General features: G+C 45.5%; 1 protein-coding gene across 1 annotated transcript in view; it reads right to left on the bottom strand.

The window, feature by feature from the left end:
• Nucleotides 1-8,111: 8,111 nt before the first annotated feature.
• Nucleotides 8,112-16,862, bottom strand: part of LZTFL1 (leucine zipper transcription factor like 1) — a 94,262-nt gene continuing 85,511 nt past the window's right edge. Inside the window, exon 10 of the mRNA XM_033930176.1 lies at nt 8,112-8,654. Coding sequence (XP_033786067.1) covers nt 8,636-8,654 — 19 coding nt within the window. The 3' untranslated portion in view covers nt 8,112-8,635. The remainder of the gene's footprint in view (nt 8,655-16,862) is intronic.

Here is a 16,862-nt window from a genome sequence, read left to right as displayed (position 1 = left end):
TGCTACAGAGGTAAAGTTTCTCGATGAAATACATGAGTTCTTCATGGAGCAGATGGTTCAGGGACCAACAAGGGCAATGGAAGGGGAGGGGGAGCAGAACATAGAATTTGATGTAAGAAATAATGATGTTGGCTCCCCTTGTATACTCCCCTCTATGTCACTCAACATGCCTTCCACATCAGTCTGTATAAATGAAAACAATGTGTCATCGATATTCAAATCTTTATACAAGCTTCTGCAGTTAGTTATTAAATGTTATATTCACACATTTATTTTGTGAATACTTCTAGCTAATATAACGCTTTTTACTTAGTTCTTCCAGTTAATAGAGGCAAACAACTCTTTGCTCCTCAACAATATACTGCATTACTTCAGGTTTGTAAAGGAGGGTTTTTTGGGTTTGCTACCTTTGGATCATGGCCTGGGCCCAATGCAGACCCATGAGTTGTTTTTGGTTGTTGGTTTTGTGTTTGTTTGTTTTTTTGTAAATGCCACTCTTTTTGTCAGAGAACAAAAAAGTGGGAGGAGTGAGTTGTTTCCAACCAGGATCTTTATTACAAATAAGAACTCACCCCCACACTGACCTGTATATCTCAATTCCTACTGCACATGTATTTAATAAAGTATAATGAGGGTTGACAGGAGGCTGTGAGTAGGAATACTGGCAGCCCTGGAGACTCTTCCAGGTGTTCCTCTGGGACTGCAGTCTCTGATGTCATTCTTGGCGCTGCCCCCTTCTCTTCAGCATATGACTGAGCTGCCACCGTTTTCCAGTTGGATGAGAAGCTGTGAGTAGGCATACCAGCAATGCTGGGATTGTCCCTATTGAAGTCTCCTCCAGATGTTCCTCTGGGACGGCGTAGTCTGTCATCCTTGGCACCACCCCTTCTCTTCAGCATAAGACCGAGCTGCTACTATGTTTCAGTTGGACAAGAGGACTGGAGTCTCTTCTGGGTGTTCCTCTGGGATGGTGGTATCTTGATATAATCTTTGGAGCCACCCCTTCTCTTTACCATAAAACCATGCTGCCACTGTAGCACAGCTTCAGGGAACTTCAAGGGGCACTTATTGGATTATTGGAGGACTTAAGAAATATCATGGTGTGTAGTGGAGCAAGAATATCAGGTATTGTGTGAAACTCTTTTGTGCTTATTTTTGAGATCTGGTATTGGTTTTTATGTCCCCATTGTTGGGTGGAGCATGAAGGGGGATGGAAAAGAAAAAAATAAGATTGAAACCACGTCTACTCCTAAAGTGGTAGGCCCGATGTATAAACACCTGCTTGCTGGTCCTTTTATGGAGAATTTGCCAAATAATTCTCTCTAATGGGGTGTCTTTGTCCTCACCTGCTAGAACTCCCCACCTCAACCTCAGACACTGGTTACCCTGGAGATGTTGGAGCAGCAATGCTCACCAGTAGGGAAGGCCACTTCTATATCTACATCTTTAACTAAAGAGGTGGTGATTCTAACTAATTTAATCCCTATACCTCAAGTGGTTGATAAAGAAATAACATTAAAAGATATATGGATGGTTGTCACAAGGACAGAAATACTACTAAGGGATTTGGTCCCCCAGCTGTGTCAAATTTTTCTCTGAAGTAGTTTATAAGTTTAAAGACCTGTATGGGAAAGTGGAACTGGATTTAAAAGTTCATTCCTTGGATAAGTTATCTTCTCTTCAGCAATCTTTCTGCAAAGAGAGCATCTTTATGCATCACAAATTGGAAACTCTAGAACAGGGGTATCGAACCTGCGGCCCAGTGAAGTATTTTGTGCGGCCCCAGTCGAGGGTGATGCAGTGTTTTCCTCTGCTGCCCCCGGGTATTTACTGTCTTGCCGGCTCCTTCCTCTGTCTTGCTGCAGCGTTTGCGTGTTTGTGTGGCCCCAGAAACATTTTTTTCAGCCAATGCAGCCCAGCGAAGCCAAAAGGTTGGACATCCCTGCTCTAGAAAATTACCTACAATTTCAGAACTTTCCTGTTTCATATTTATTGCCTGCAGAAATATTGATTAGAAAGTGCTTATAGGAGATATTGAGACTAATTATGAAAATATTTATTTGGTGAAATGTTATTATATTTCCACTAAGCATAAATTGGAAGGTGCTCAACAAGATAAGTTGGTTGAAGAGGGTCCAACGGATAGCATCAATTTGACTGCTTTTTTGGAGGACTCAACTGATACCATATAACAAGATTATCTTTGCTGATCACCTTCTTTATCTCCCTTTTCACAAAACCATGATAGCGGTTTTTAGTGCAGGCCAGCATGCTGAGTGCTCTGCGCTGCTACCAATGCTCATAAGAACTCTATGGGGTCCTTTTATCAAGCCGCGCTAGCAGGGTTAGCGTGTCTGGACATTTCATCACACGCTAACCCCCGCGGCTGCAGCTAGCGCAGCAGGTGGTTTAACGCGTGTTAAACCCCTACCGCAGCTTGATAAAAGGACCCCTATGAGTGTTGGGAGCAGCGCAGAGCATTCAGCACACCGGCCTGCGCTAAAAAACACTATTGTGGTTTTGTAAAAGGAGGGGAAGAGGGTTAGTGAAGTGGATAAATAAGTGGTGGTAAAAAAGTATTTCAGGAAAAAAATCTGAGCTATTCTATGGTAAAACTAATCATTTTTCCTGATGTTTTTCATGCTACCCAGCTGCATTAGGCGACTTTCCTTGCCTTGAAAGGTCAAGTATAAGCAAAAGGGGCTACTTTTTTTCTATTTTTCTTGTAATTGTCTGGTGACATTTCAGAGGAAACAGTATATTTTTTTAAAATCTATGCAATGGGTGAATTTTTACAAGGACTGGGGTCCTAAATAGTATGAGGGCTGGTTATGAGAGGAATCATTAAATTGCTTAGCCTGGTTAGTTTCAGAATTTATGAGATCTTGATTGTTTTTTTTTTCTCGCTTTAGCTCTTGCTAAGTGCTCCTCTCTATGCATATGTGGGCTAAAATGTTTTTCCCTTATTACGCTTGTGATAATATACAATCTCATTATTACTTGTTATGGGAAATATATTTCAAAAAAGCAAAAAATGCATAAATTATAATGAATATCTATGTTAATCCTTTAAAAGTATGTAGAGTTTTAACCCATGTAGGCCAAAGTGCCAATACTTTATAATAGAGTACACCCTGTTGCTGACAGCATTATTCTACAGAAAATTGGAAGGAAAATACAGGTGTACCAACCTTTTCTTAGCATGGAGTTGCTCAATACAACATGTGGGGGCAAGGGTGACTTCCAAAATATTTTTTCAACAGTTGTCTATGACTTAATTATGCAGTAGTTTGGTTTTCATTATTTTCAAATTTTAAAACAAATTTGCAAAATAATAGATTTAAAAACAATTGGTGTGCATTCATTTTCTCCGTCTCCCCCAAATCATGATTCATGATCTTCTTCCACATTTTACCTATCCAGTGCTCTGATGCTCAGAACCCAATACCAGAGTTAGAGTCAATTAGTACTAGACTGGCACCGGTGCTAATCTGCACACAAGGTTCAGAGAGCATTGCTGCAGGAAACATGCATGTCAAAGATGGCTGCACATTGTGTTTAAATGTACTATAGTCAAATGGATGTTAGTGAAGTCATCTGCTATTCCCTCCAAATGCTCAGAGAACAGCACATAAACGCTTCTCTTGACTAGGGTTACCTGATTTTACAACAGTAAAATCCAGACATGTGGCCCTGCCCCCAGCCCAGTTCTACTCAGCCCAATCCAAGTCACACCCCAGCTATACCCCAAACCTCTTCTCCTTGAGTTTGGAGCTGTGTTTGGAGGGCCTCCGAGCATGCGTGGGTGTGATATCACATGCATGTGATGTCATTGCATTGTATAGGCACATGCACAGATATCCTCTAGATGCGGTCTCAAGCTCAAAGCTTTTCAAAACCAGGGCAAAGTGCCAGGTTTTGAAAAGCTGTCTGGACACCTGGACAGTCCTCTAATAAAGAGGCCATGTCCAAGTAAATCCAGACGTCTGGTAACCCTACTCTTAATACTGGAAACTTACTGCCAGTTGAGTTGGTGTTGGGGTGCTTTGAAAAACTGCCTGGCATGTTCTGTATTTTCTATTTATAATCACTGGTTTTGATTTGCTTTGCAAGCAGTAGGAAGCCTGTGCAAGCCTCTAAGGGCTGGTACTGAGAAACAAGAATGTGCGAGTCTGAGCAAACCTGAAAGTGAAAGCACACATTGAAGCACATTTTGTGCTTGAATATAAGCCTTTGAGTAGAAAAAAAAAATTTCAAAGGTTTTATTTAAAGGTACAAAATTAACGCTAATGTGTGCTTCACTTCCAGGTTTGTCTGGCAAATGCATATAAGAGGTGCACTTACTCCAAAATTCTTGAGCACTTAAAGCGCTTTCCTCCCACTTACTTTCAGTGTTAGAGTGTACCATTAGCTCTGAGCAGTGGAGGGCTAACATTTGTGCGGTTCCCGTGGTATGGGGCAGGTACTATTCACTTTTCCACTACTAATAATAATTCTTTTATACTGCCATAACCAAAAGTTCTAGGCAGTTGACACTAAAAAGAGCTGGACAATCAGCGAAATACAATGATACAGTAAAAAATACATCAGGGCCTAGAAGTAACAAGAAAACCTGCTGTGTCTATTGTAGTTGTGGGCATGGCAGCAATATGTGAATGAGCAGGGCGAGTAGGTAAGCACATGCTTGGAATGGAATGATTTAATGATTAAAGCTGGGATCTGCAGCTATCAGTATCAGGAAGAAGATTTTGTGTAAGTCCTGGATTTTTGACAACTGTATCAAGGTACATTATGGGATAGAAACATGACGGCAGATAAATGCCAAATGGCCCATCTCGTCTGCCCATCTGCAGTAACCATTATCTCTTTCTTTCTCTGAGAAATCCCACATGTCTATCCCAGGCTCTCTTGAATTCAGACAGTCTCTGTTTCTACCACCTCTTTTGGGAGACTGTTCCACACATCAACCACCCTTTCTGTAAAATAGTATTTCCTCAGATTACTCCAGAGCCTATCACCTCTTAACTTCATCCTATGCCCTCTCATTCGAGCTTCCTTTCAAATGAGACTCAACTCATGCACATTTACGCCATGTAGGTATTTTAGCACTCTATCATATCATCCCTCTCCCACTTATCCTCCAAAGTCTACAGATTGAGTCTGTCCCCATAGGCCTTATCATGAAGACCACACACCATTTTAGCAGCGTTCCTTTGGACCGACTCCATCCTTTTTATATCATTTTGAAGGTGCGTCCTCCAGCATTGTACACAATATTCTAAATGAGGTCTCACCAGAATCTTATAGAGAGGCATCAATACCTCTCCTATGCAACCTAGCATCCTTTTAGCTTTTGCCGTCACCTTTTCAACCTGTTTGGCCCCCTTAGGATCATCACATACAATCACATGAATTTGGGACACAGAAGGAAGGGGGCACTAACTTAGGACATAGGAGGGAGAGAATAAGGGAGAACTGTTGGACATGAGTGTATGAGTAAGAGATGGTGAACATGGGGAAAAGAGGAAAACTGGGCATAGAGAGGATCGAGGTAGGGATGCATGGGGAATAGGATGAGGGAGAAATGTTGGATATGGTGGTGGAGAGGGAACAGAGGGACAGAGTGAAGGGGACACAAGGGGGAGGAATGTTTGACAGTGATGCAGGGAGAGATGTGGCATTGTGCTGGAGAGGGGTAAAGAGGAGAAGAAATGGAATAAGCAAAAGCAATTTGATATTTAGCTTGCTTTGGTGCTTTTTAAGGATATAGGCAAAGTGGACAGTAATAGGATAGTTTTCAAAGGAATTTGCCTAGGTAAAATTAACTGGACAAACTCTTCAGATTGAAAACTTCCCTTCACTTAGTATGTATACAACTCAAATTTTGAAAGTGAAGCTCTAGTTATGAGACTGCTCCCCACCAGAGACATAGAAAAACACATACACATCTATGCTCTTGTTCCTCCAGTCTTATATATACAAACACATGTGTGTACTCTGTTGCTTTTTTTGGATGTATACACACACACACTCTCTCTCTCTCGTTCCCAGTACTGTGCTGCTTCTGCTGATCATGTGCTTATACAGTGACACCCCCCCAAACCATTTCTGACCATCATGTACAGTTCTTGTATTTTTTGCCACCTCTTTCTCAGTCTGCTGCAGACCCTCAACTTTCCCCCATTCCTCTTACATTCCTAGCCCTTCTTAATCCCTCCTCACCCCCAAGACCAGAGCTGTCAAGGGAGGCCCAGTTTTTGAGAGGGAGATTTTAGGACACACCTCCAGCCCCTAGCCCTACTCACTCTAATTTCTGGCTCCGTTCTCACACACCAATTCCATAACCTTCTCCTTCTCCCCCTCTATCAGCAACAGGATACACCTTAATAAAATCTCATCTCCTGCTTCCAAGGGACCAGAGCAGTGAGATTTTGCAGCACTTATTGCAAAATTTGTCCTACAGTGCTTCCTACTGCCAATGGAAGGGGAAGTAGACACCAAGGGTGGCCCATCCCAAAGCTGGAAATTTATGGCCAATGAATGAAATTGTTTTTTCTAAGGCCCCAGATATTTCTAATATCTGCCTCCAGCTCTAGCAGATATACATTCCAAAAACTGACCTAATCAATGAATAGAAAATAAAATTCTTTTTTCTTTTTATCTGATCATTTTATTTTTCTAATGGTGTTACTCTCACTCTTTGGTTTCTGTTTTCTTCTGTCTTTTCTTAACTCTTTTGCCATGATTTCCTTGCCCATTTTGCTATTTCTTCTCTCTCCACATTCACCTTTTCTCTGTATTCTTTTCTATACTGTCCAGCACCTCCCCTGTGTCCCTATCCACCCACCCATGTTCAGCATCTCCACTCTGTCCCTATCTCTCTTCTTGCCCTTGGCCTTCTGTATCCCTATTCTTCTTACGTCACTGATATTGCTCCTGTGTCCCTATCCCCCTCCCCATGCCTCTCTGTATCCCTATCCTCTTCCTCATGTCCAGTTTATCCCGTCACTTTTTCCAAATTCTGCACCACTGCCTCACTTTTCCAAGGCTAGCATATCTTCTTCTCTTTTCCTTTCCTCCGGTTCACCTACCTTCCCCTTCCTACCCCACCTCACTCCCACTCCAGGGCCAGCATGTCTCCATCTCTCCGTTTGGCCAGCCAGTCCACCCAGCTCTCTGCTTTTCTCTTTGCCCCCAACCTCCTAGCATTTCTCTCCCCTTGCTTTTACTTCTCCCCCCTCCCCCCCAGACCTTCAGTTGCTGGCAGTGACAGCACTCCAAGCAGCCTTTCTCCAGACGATCTGCAAGACCTTTTCCTTTGCCGTGAGCTGCCATCCTTCTTTATAAATCTGAAGAAGCATGAAGAAATCCAGAGAGTGAAGACCAGCCTCCCAAGTCCTAAGCACACCTGATAGAACCCCCCCCCCCTAATAAACTTTTGGGTCCTAAGCATGTGCCTAACTTGCATATGCTATAATCCGGCTCTGGCTCAGACTGCAGTCAATCAGTACTAGAGGATCTGCCTAGCTTAAAATATTTGGTGTATATTTTATATTCCATCAATATAGAGAAGCTGAATACAAGGAGCAGAAGATGAAAGTTGCATGGCTCAGGCGGCCTCCCAAGTTACAACACTGTGTTCTTTAGCTGGGGCAGGAAAAATACTTTAAAAATATTTTAAAAAATGTTCATTTGATGGAACCCCCCTCCCTTAATACTACTACAAACCTAATACTATACCAGAATAAAGTACATGCAGTGTTTAAATAAAGAATTACAAAAAAAAAAAAAAAAAAGGAAGTTCATTTTATTCTGCAGATTTTTTGCTGAAGTTAGGAAAGGAAAACAGAATAAACTTATTTTAAATGACAACCCAAATCAGTGCGTTGGCAAAAGAGCAGCAGTATACCTTTTCACTGGAAAAAACCCTTAACATGTGCCACTACACTGAGCATGAATAGAGAATAAGTCTGACGGGGTCATGAAATGTGCTAATTTAATTAATTAGAAAAGGTATCGCCTCCAACTTGTTTACAGATCTCTCCAGTATTAGTTTAGCTGGTGAAAATAATGAGGGCAAATATATTTTAGTATAACATAAAGTGCCTCTGTAAACCGGAACTCCTCAAATTTATTTTAAAATATATATAAAAACAGTACATGTTGACACAGTCTAGAAACACCAATCAGTTTTTGATCATCTGAAACCACTCTGTACTGGTATGTACATTTGTAATGCTTTCAATTCCTGCATTCCCATTCACTATACAGATGCAAAATATATATTTTTGTACTTTTTTCTAATTATTATTATTAGCAAAAATAAAAATGTATCTTTGGAAAAAGCACTGAATTTTTAATAATTTCTCATCCAGCATTATGCTAGGAAATACATGGGTTTTCTTCAAAGTATGGAAAAAAATAACATGCTCCTTTGTCATTCTTTCCATTCAACTTCTGGGTTAAAATAAATACAATTATTTCCTAACAAAAGTTAAAAAAAATATGGCAAACAAGGAGGAAAAAGAGATAATAGCTATTACTAACAGCTGCACTACAATGTGCATGTATAGAATAGTTCCAGGTTTCTTTGGATGGCAGGTGGTTAGCAGATGAGAAAATCCTTCTTTACAGTCTAATTCTCTGGCTCATATCTACAGTAGAAGCAGAAAAAAGTTAAAGGCAATTATTCATACTGTATACAATTTATCACAGAAAAAGGTGGCTCGCCTCTGATCCATAATAGTTCACAAGTAGCACATTAAAAAACATTGAAGGAATTTATTGGAGGTTTTTTTTGCTTTTATTTTTAAAATTTCTGATAAATTAAAAAAGAGCCTTTAGCAAGCTACAGGATGCGACTAATATACATACTATATATTTATAGCTATATTTGCCGGTCCAGAACGATGATGAATCTGCCACACAAATGAGTGATGGAATCTGCCACACAAATGAGTGATGTCTCTGTTGGCACTCAAAAGGCCTACCTTCTCAAAGCCTCAAACATGGGGTTTTGGAGTTTCTTGCAAAGCTGATACCTCATGGATTTCCTCACCTTTGGTTTTATTTGAGCTATCACTGAGACTGCAATTTAATCTTTCAATATGTTTTTCTTCTATCATTATTTTCTCTCTTTTTTGTTTCCTCTGCCACGCCAAACTTGCCTTTTCTAAAATTTGAGTTTTATTTAAAGATCAATTATTCACTTTGCCTGGAAGTTTCAACAGATATTCCTGTGAGTGGATTATATCTGTTATGCACACCCAACAAAAAAGCTCTTTCTACTTAGGAATGGACCACCATGTTTCCAACTATCCTAGTGCACAAAGATGTCACGGAATGCAAAATGCCTAGCATGCAGCAAGGTGAAAGACTTTCATTTGCAGTTTCTGACTGTCTTCTACCACTGGGAGAAGCTACAGAGGGTAAAAAGTATGACAAAATTTCAGAAGCATTGCAAGCTCAAGCCTATCTTATGGAGGGAGGAATGAAATCCACACAACACAGAGTGGTTCTTTTTTCAAAGTCACCAAGAAAAGGAGTTTTATGGTGGAAGACTTCCTTCAAAAGGATAAGCATTCCTGGAAAACAAAAGAAACAAAATAAAAAAAAAAAACAACTGAAAAAGAGGCTCGATCCCAAAACACCACATGTCTTTGTGGAGGGATCCATGCTCTGGTGCAGAAGGCAAATGTAACTCTGCTTAAGATGCTAATAAAGAACTCAACAGCGCAAAAGGTGCTGGTATTAAATTGCATTGGGTGCAACAAGAGAGCTTGATACAAGAAGTTCTAAGCAATAACTGCAAAACAGAGCACAAGACATTTTTAGCATTGATGGAAGTACATTTGGGGCCTATTTTACAAAGCCACGCAGCAAAAGCCCTGAAGCCCTTTAAATCTCTATGGGCTTTGGGGCTGTTACCGAGCTGCAACCACTAGCACAGCTTTGTAAAACCGGCCCTTGGTGTAGGAGCAAACCACAATTACTGCTCAGAAGACTCGGGTACCAAACTAATGGTAAATATCTTCACACATTTTCATCCCACAGACAGATAATTCTTCACTGGAGTTATCTTCAAGAATATCAGAATTGGGATCCATTTCTATTTAACAAGAACATAAAGAGTTGCTTTGAGGAGTTTGTGAAAACCTTCCACTGTGAAGGTACTAGTGAGCCCAGTGCTTGAGCTTTCCAAGACTAAATCTCCTCAGAATTTATATGGGGTGCCTTTGCCAGCCTTTTTTCTCTAACTTGTATAGAAAGATTACTCTTACAGTAGACTGACTAGAAATCTTTCACTATGGTGAATATTTGAAACTACAATTATCCCAGGACAAGCAGGCAGGTATTCTCACTAGTGGGTGATGTCATCAGACAGAGCCCCGGTACGGACGTCTCACAAGCACGTGTTGCTTGTAGAAACTTAAAGTTTCTAGATGCCCGCACCGCGCATGCGCCGGTGCCTTCCTACCCGGAGATCCGGGCGTGTCTCCTCAGTTCTTTCTTTTCCGCGGAGCTGAGAAGTTCAACTTCTTCATGCGCTAGCTGAATTCAGTTAAATTTGCCTTCCTTGTCCGCGTTTTCGTTTTCGTTTCTTTTAATTACTTTAACAGTTCTTTTCTTTTTCAAAAAAAAAAAAAAAAAAGGAGAAGATTATTTCCTCCGGCGGGTCGAACGGGCCGGCCACGTGGCTCAGGCCCACGGGCTTCGACCTCGCGGCAGAGATTTTCCGGCCTATGTCCCGGCCAATCACCGGTTTTAAAAAGTGCAGCAAGTGCCAACGCGCGATTTCACTCACGGACCCTCACTGGCGCTGTTTGCAGTGTTTGGGCCCTGACCACATCCCGAAATCGTGCGGGCCTTGCTCTACCCTTACGGCACGCTCATTCAAGCGGCGTTGCCTATTGTGGGAATCGATGTTCAAGATGGACGCAGCTAAGGATCCCTCAGCCTCCACTTCATCTGATACCTCCCCGGTGCGGGCGAAACCGGCATCGACTCCTCCTGCATCGAGTGCGGCGAAACCGGCATCGCTCGCCCCGACACCATCCACGAGCTCGACGTCGGTGCCTGCCCCGGTCTCCTCGGTTCAGGTACCTCTTCCTTCCACAGTGCCACCAATGGTCATCAAAGTGCCGAAAGCTACTAAGCAGAAGCACTCGACCTCGAAGGAGCGCGATGTCCGTGCAGGAGGACCCCCTTTCGGTGCGGATCCCTCCCTATCGGCTTCGCTACGGTCCGTGCTGGAAGCTCAATTCGTTGAGCTCATGCAGACCATCGGACCCGGGCTCATCGCTGCCATACAGGGTGACCTCCCGGTACCGGTCCAAAGGGGCGGTCCGCCCCCTCCCCCTCCCCCACACCGTTCGACCTCGACAACCGACGAGGACGAACGAGGGAGGGCGGCGATACCCACGCGGCAAGCCTCGCTTACCGACATGCCGCCATTAGAACCCATTACGCCTCCGCGCCAACATGGGACCAGACCTTCGATCGATACTCGAAGCCCTGGGCATAGTCAGGAAGAGTCCCTCCGTACTCCTTACCAGACTTGGGTAGCGTCGCAGGAACCCGCATCGCAAACCCAGTGGCGATCCACTGCTTCCAGCCCTATCCACTTGGGGACCTCGGGAGACCATGCGATGCACAGACGATCCCGATCCCCGTCCCGCCACCGAGACGGACACCGATCGAGACACTCATCCTGGCACTCCTCACGCTATTCGGAGGTGTCACCGCAGAAAAAACTGCAACGTAGGGGATACTCCTCATCAGAGGCGTCCCCTCCGAGGGGCCCAGAGTACGAGGAGACACCGGTGCCCGATTCTCCTTGTCACTCCCCGATGTCCACGGACCTGGAGGCCTCCTCCTCCGCCAGCCCGTCCCACAGACCGACGCTGGCGGAACAATTATCCTTTTCATCATTCCTCCGACAAATGGCGGATGATCTGGATGTGACCCTTGACACGGGCTCCCGATACTCCAAAGAGTATCTGGACACCATGCATTTACCTAACCCCCCAACGGAGTCGCTTCGGCTCCCCCTGCATAAATTACTGGACCAGACCTTCATGCAGTGCTTCGAAACGCCGTATTCCATACCGGCGATCCCTAGCAAACTCGATGCTCGATACCGCATCGTGCACCATAAAGGGTTCGAGGGCCCCCAACTCTCCCACCAATCCCTGCTGGTCGAGTCCTCCCTAAAACGCTCTCATCCCTCCCAGGTCTACGCCTCTGTACCGCCGGGCCGAGAGGGGAGAACGATGGACAAATTTGGTAGAAAATTCTACCAAAACTCCATGATGGCGTCACGGGTGCTAAACTACAACTTCTTTTTCTCTTCCTATTTGGAGTTTTTCTTGCCGGTGCTCCGCAAGTTCACTCCGTTCATAGACAACCAAGCTCGATTCGAGTTCGAGGAAGTGGTAGCCTCCCTCTCCCAATTACACCTCCAGCTGATGCAATCCTCCTTCGATGCATTCGAACTCTCGGCACGCGCCGCCGCAAGCGCGGTAGCGATGCGTCGCCTGGCATGGCTCCGTACCATCGATATGGACCCCAACCTTCAGGACAGACTCGCCAACGTACCATGTGCTGGAGCTGACCTGTTCGATGAATCTATCGAAACTGTTACCAAGAAGCTGTCGGATCACGAAAAATCCTTTCAGTCCATCCTGCGGCCTAAACCCAAGCCTCAACAGTCTCGACCTCCCAGGCCACCCCTGATTTACCAGCGGCGTTACATGCCCAGACAAACGCCTGCTGCGAGGCAGCCTGCGAAGAGACAACCTCCCCAGAAGTCTCAACAAAAACCTCAGCCACCGGCCGTACCTAAGGCCCCCCAGCCCTTTTGACGCCCCCCCCGGGAGCATAACCTCGGCCTCTCCCATAGGGGGCCGCCTCCATCTTTTCTACCATCGATGGGAGGCCATAACTACGGACCTATGGGTCCTCACCATCATAAGAGAGGGATACTCTCTTCAATTCCACCAGGTCCCTCCGGACCATCCCCCAAGAGAGTATCCTTCAAGCTCGACGCAGACCGCCCTTCTTCTTCAGGAAGTCCAAACCTTACTCCAGCTTCGGGCTGTCGAGCCGGTCCCGTCAGACCAGTTGAACCGAGGGTTTTACTCCCGGTACTTCCTCGTCCCGAAGAAAACGGGCGACCTGCGACCCATTTTAGACCTTCGGGCCCTCAACAAGTTCCTGGTCAAAGAGAAGTTTCGCATGCTGACTTTGGCTTCTCTATACCCCCTCCTCGAGCAGAACGACTGGTTATGCTCCCTGGATCTCAAGGAGGCCTACACTCACATCCCCATTCACCCGGCCTCCCGAAAATTCCTCAGATTTCGGGTGGGAAATCTGCACCTACAGTATCGAGTGCTACCATTCGGCCTATCTTCATCCCCCAGAGTCTTCACAAAGTGCCTGGTGGTAGTGGCCGCAGCACTCCGGGACAGGGGTCTACAGGTATTCCCATACCTCGACGACTGGCTCATCAAGGCCCCGTCAGCCCCAGAGGTCACTTCTGCGGCCGTGGCTACAACCTACTTCCTCCAGAATTTGGGCTTCGAGATCAACTTCTCCAAGTCTCATCTACAACCCACCCAGTCCCTCCCCTTCATCGGAGCGGTCCTGGACACCACCCGACTCCGAGCATTCCTACCTCGGCAACGCATGGAGTCTCTTCTTCATCTCTGCCAGTCGGTGTCGACTCGCCAAACCCTACCGGCGAGACAACTGATGGTGCTCCTGGGCCATATGGCCTCCACAGTGCATGTGACACCCTTTGCCAGACTCCACCTCAGGATCCCCCAGTGGACCCTGGCATCACAGTGGAATCAGACATCCGATCCACTATCCAAACGCATCTTAGTCACACCTGCTCTTCGGCAGTCTCTACTTTGGTGGATGACCTCTTCGAATCTATCCAGAGGTTTGCTGATGCACTCTCCCCCCCATCAGAAAGTCCTCACGACCGATTCGTCGAATTACGCATGGGGGGCCCATCTGGAGGGTCTCCGCACACAAGGATTCTGGACCAATGCGGAGAGACTACACCAAATCAATCTACTGGAACTCAGAGCCATTTTCAATGCGCTCCAAGCTTTCCAACACCTACTCCACGACATGGTAATCCTCATTCGCACAGACAATCAGGCCGCCATGTATTATATCAACAAGCAAGGAGGCACGGGCTCGGCCCTCCTTTGCCAGGAAGCTCTACGAGTCTGGGACTGGGCGGTGCGCCACAACACCCTACTCAGAGCAGTATACATCCAGGGGGAGAACAACGTCTTAGCAGACAAACTAAGCCGTCTGCTACAACCGCACGAATGGACTCTCCATTCCAGCCCCCTTCACCAAATCTTCACGCAATGGGGGACGCCACAGATAGACCTCTTTGCGGCTCCCCACAACGCCAAACTGCCTCAGTTTTGCTCCAGGATTTACACTCCCCATCGCCTCGAGGCAGATGCTTTTCTACTGAACTGGGGGAAACGATTTCTATATGCGTTCCCACCATTCCCGCTGATCCAGAAGACTCTGGTCAAGCTGAAACTCGAACGGGCCACCATGATTCTAATAGCTCCTCGGTGGCCCAGACAACCTTGGTTCTCCCTCCTACTTCAACTCAGCAGCAGGGAACCAGTACCACTTCCAGTGTTTCCTTCACTACTTACTCAACATCAAGGATCACTACTTCATCCCAACCTGCAGTCTCTCCACCTGACAGCTTGGTTCCTCTCAACGTAACCCCTCACCAATTCTCACAAGAAGTGAGGGAGGTCTTGGAAGCTTCCAGGAAGCCCGCCACTCGACAATGCTACTCCCAGAAATGGACCAGATTCTCCTCGTGGTGTGTTTCTAAGTCAAAGGAACCTCAGCGAGCTTCCTTATCCTCCGTGCTGGACTATCTCCTACACCTATCTCAATCTGGGCTCAAGTCCACGTCCATACGAGTCCATCTGAGCGCTATTGCGGCGTTCCACCAGCCTCTACAAGGGAAACCCCTCTCGGCCCATCCGGTGGTCGCCAGATTTATGAAAGGACTCTTCCATGTTAACCCTCCTCTCAAACCACCCCCAGTGGTTTGGGACCTCAATGTAGTCCTTTCCCACCTCATGAAGCCCCCGTTTGAACCACTCAACAGGGCCCCTCTGAAGTACCTCACCTGGAAAGTGCTTTTCCTTGTAGCCCTTACGTCCGCTCGCAGAGTCAGCGAACTCCAGGCATTGATGGCGGACCCACCATTCACAGTATTCCACCATGACAAGGTGGTCCTCCGCACTCACCCGAAATTCCTGCCTAAGGTGGTCTCCGAATTTCATCTCAACCAATCCATTGTACTTCCAGTATTCTTCCCTAAGCCTCATTCTCACCACGGAGAATCGGCCCTTCACACTCTAGACTGCAAACGTGCCTTGGCTTTCTACCTGGATCGCACCAAGCCACACAGATCCACTCCTCAACTTTTTGTCTCCTTCGATCCTAATAAGTTGGGAAGACCCATATCGAAGCGCACCATCTCTAATTGGATGGCGGCTTGTATCTCTTTCTGCTATGCCCAGGCTGGATTATCACTTCCTTGTAAGGTCACAGCCCATAAGGTCAGAGCAATGGCAGCCTCAGTAGCATTCCTCAGATCAACACCAATCGAGGAAATTTGCAAGGCTGCCACCTGGTCCTCGGTTCACACATTCACCTCACATTATTGTCTGGACACCCTCTCCAGACGGGATGGACAGTTTGGCCAAACAGTATTGAAAAATTTATTCTCTTAAGTCGCCAACTCCCCCTCCATCCCACTGAGGTTAGCTTGGAGGTCACCCACTAGTGAGAATACCTGCCTGCTTGTCCTGGGATAAAGCAATGTTACTTACCGTAACAGTTGTTATCCAGGGACAGCAGGCAGCTATTCTCACGTCCCACCCACCTCCCCTGGGTTGGCTTCTCAGGCTAGCTACCTGAACTGAGGAGACACGCCCGGATCTCCGGGTAGGAAGGCACCGGCGCATGCGCGGTGCGGGCATCTAGAAACTTTAAGTTTCTACAAGCAACACGTGCTTGTGAGACGTCCGTACCGGGGCTCTGTCTGATGACATCACCCACTAGTGAGAATAGCTGCCTGCTGTCCCTGGATAACAACTGTTACGGTAAGTAACATTGCTATCCAAATCAGTCGACGATGAAGAAAACCTTATCTCAATAGACCTACCAGGGGATTATTCCATTATGATGAATCAAAGTGTTCTTCCATTTCAGTTTTCATTTTAGTTCTACAAAGTATTTTCAGCTAACTGCAAGCTCCCCAAACAATGTGTGTGTGTTGGGTTGCTCTACAAAAGCAAAACACAAACAGGACAACCTTCAGGTTGGGACTCGTATTTGTATAGCTGATTCATCCTTCTTTTGGATAGACAAAGTGAAGCCGTTTACCTGTGATAGGTGTTTTCCATTCACAGCAGGATAAATAAAATGCACACATACCCCCTGCCCACCTTCCTTGGGAAGTGGGTACTGAACCTCTACATTAGACTGCAGGTACTCAGGAGTGCATGTCAACACCATTAGATGCCACCCCGTGTTTCTGTTAGGGAAAACTTTTAACAAGAAAACTAACTGATTCTCTTATTTCAGTTTCACCTGATTATTTCCTTAAATAAATATCTAATCTTAACATTGTTCTGGTTACCATATTTAATTTTCTTCTTGACAGAAGGAGAAAATAGATCTTATCTGCTAATTCTCTTTCTTTTAGTCACACCAGATGAGCCAAGGACTTGTGGGTTTGTGTTCATCTACCAGCAGGCGGAAATAGGGAGTACAGAATTGTGTTGTGCCTTACTACA

The sequence above is a fragment of the Geotrypetes seraphini genome, chromosome 2, assembly GCF_902459505.1.
Source record: "Geotrypetes seraphini chromosome 2, aGeoSer1.1, whole genome shotgun sequence".
Classification (NCBI taxonomy): domain Eukaryota; kingdom Metazoa; phylum Chordata; class Amphibia; order Gymnophiona; family Dermophiidae; genus Geotrypetes; species Geotrypetes seraphini.
This window is presented reverse-complemented; position numbering and strand designations above follow the sequence as displayed.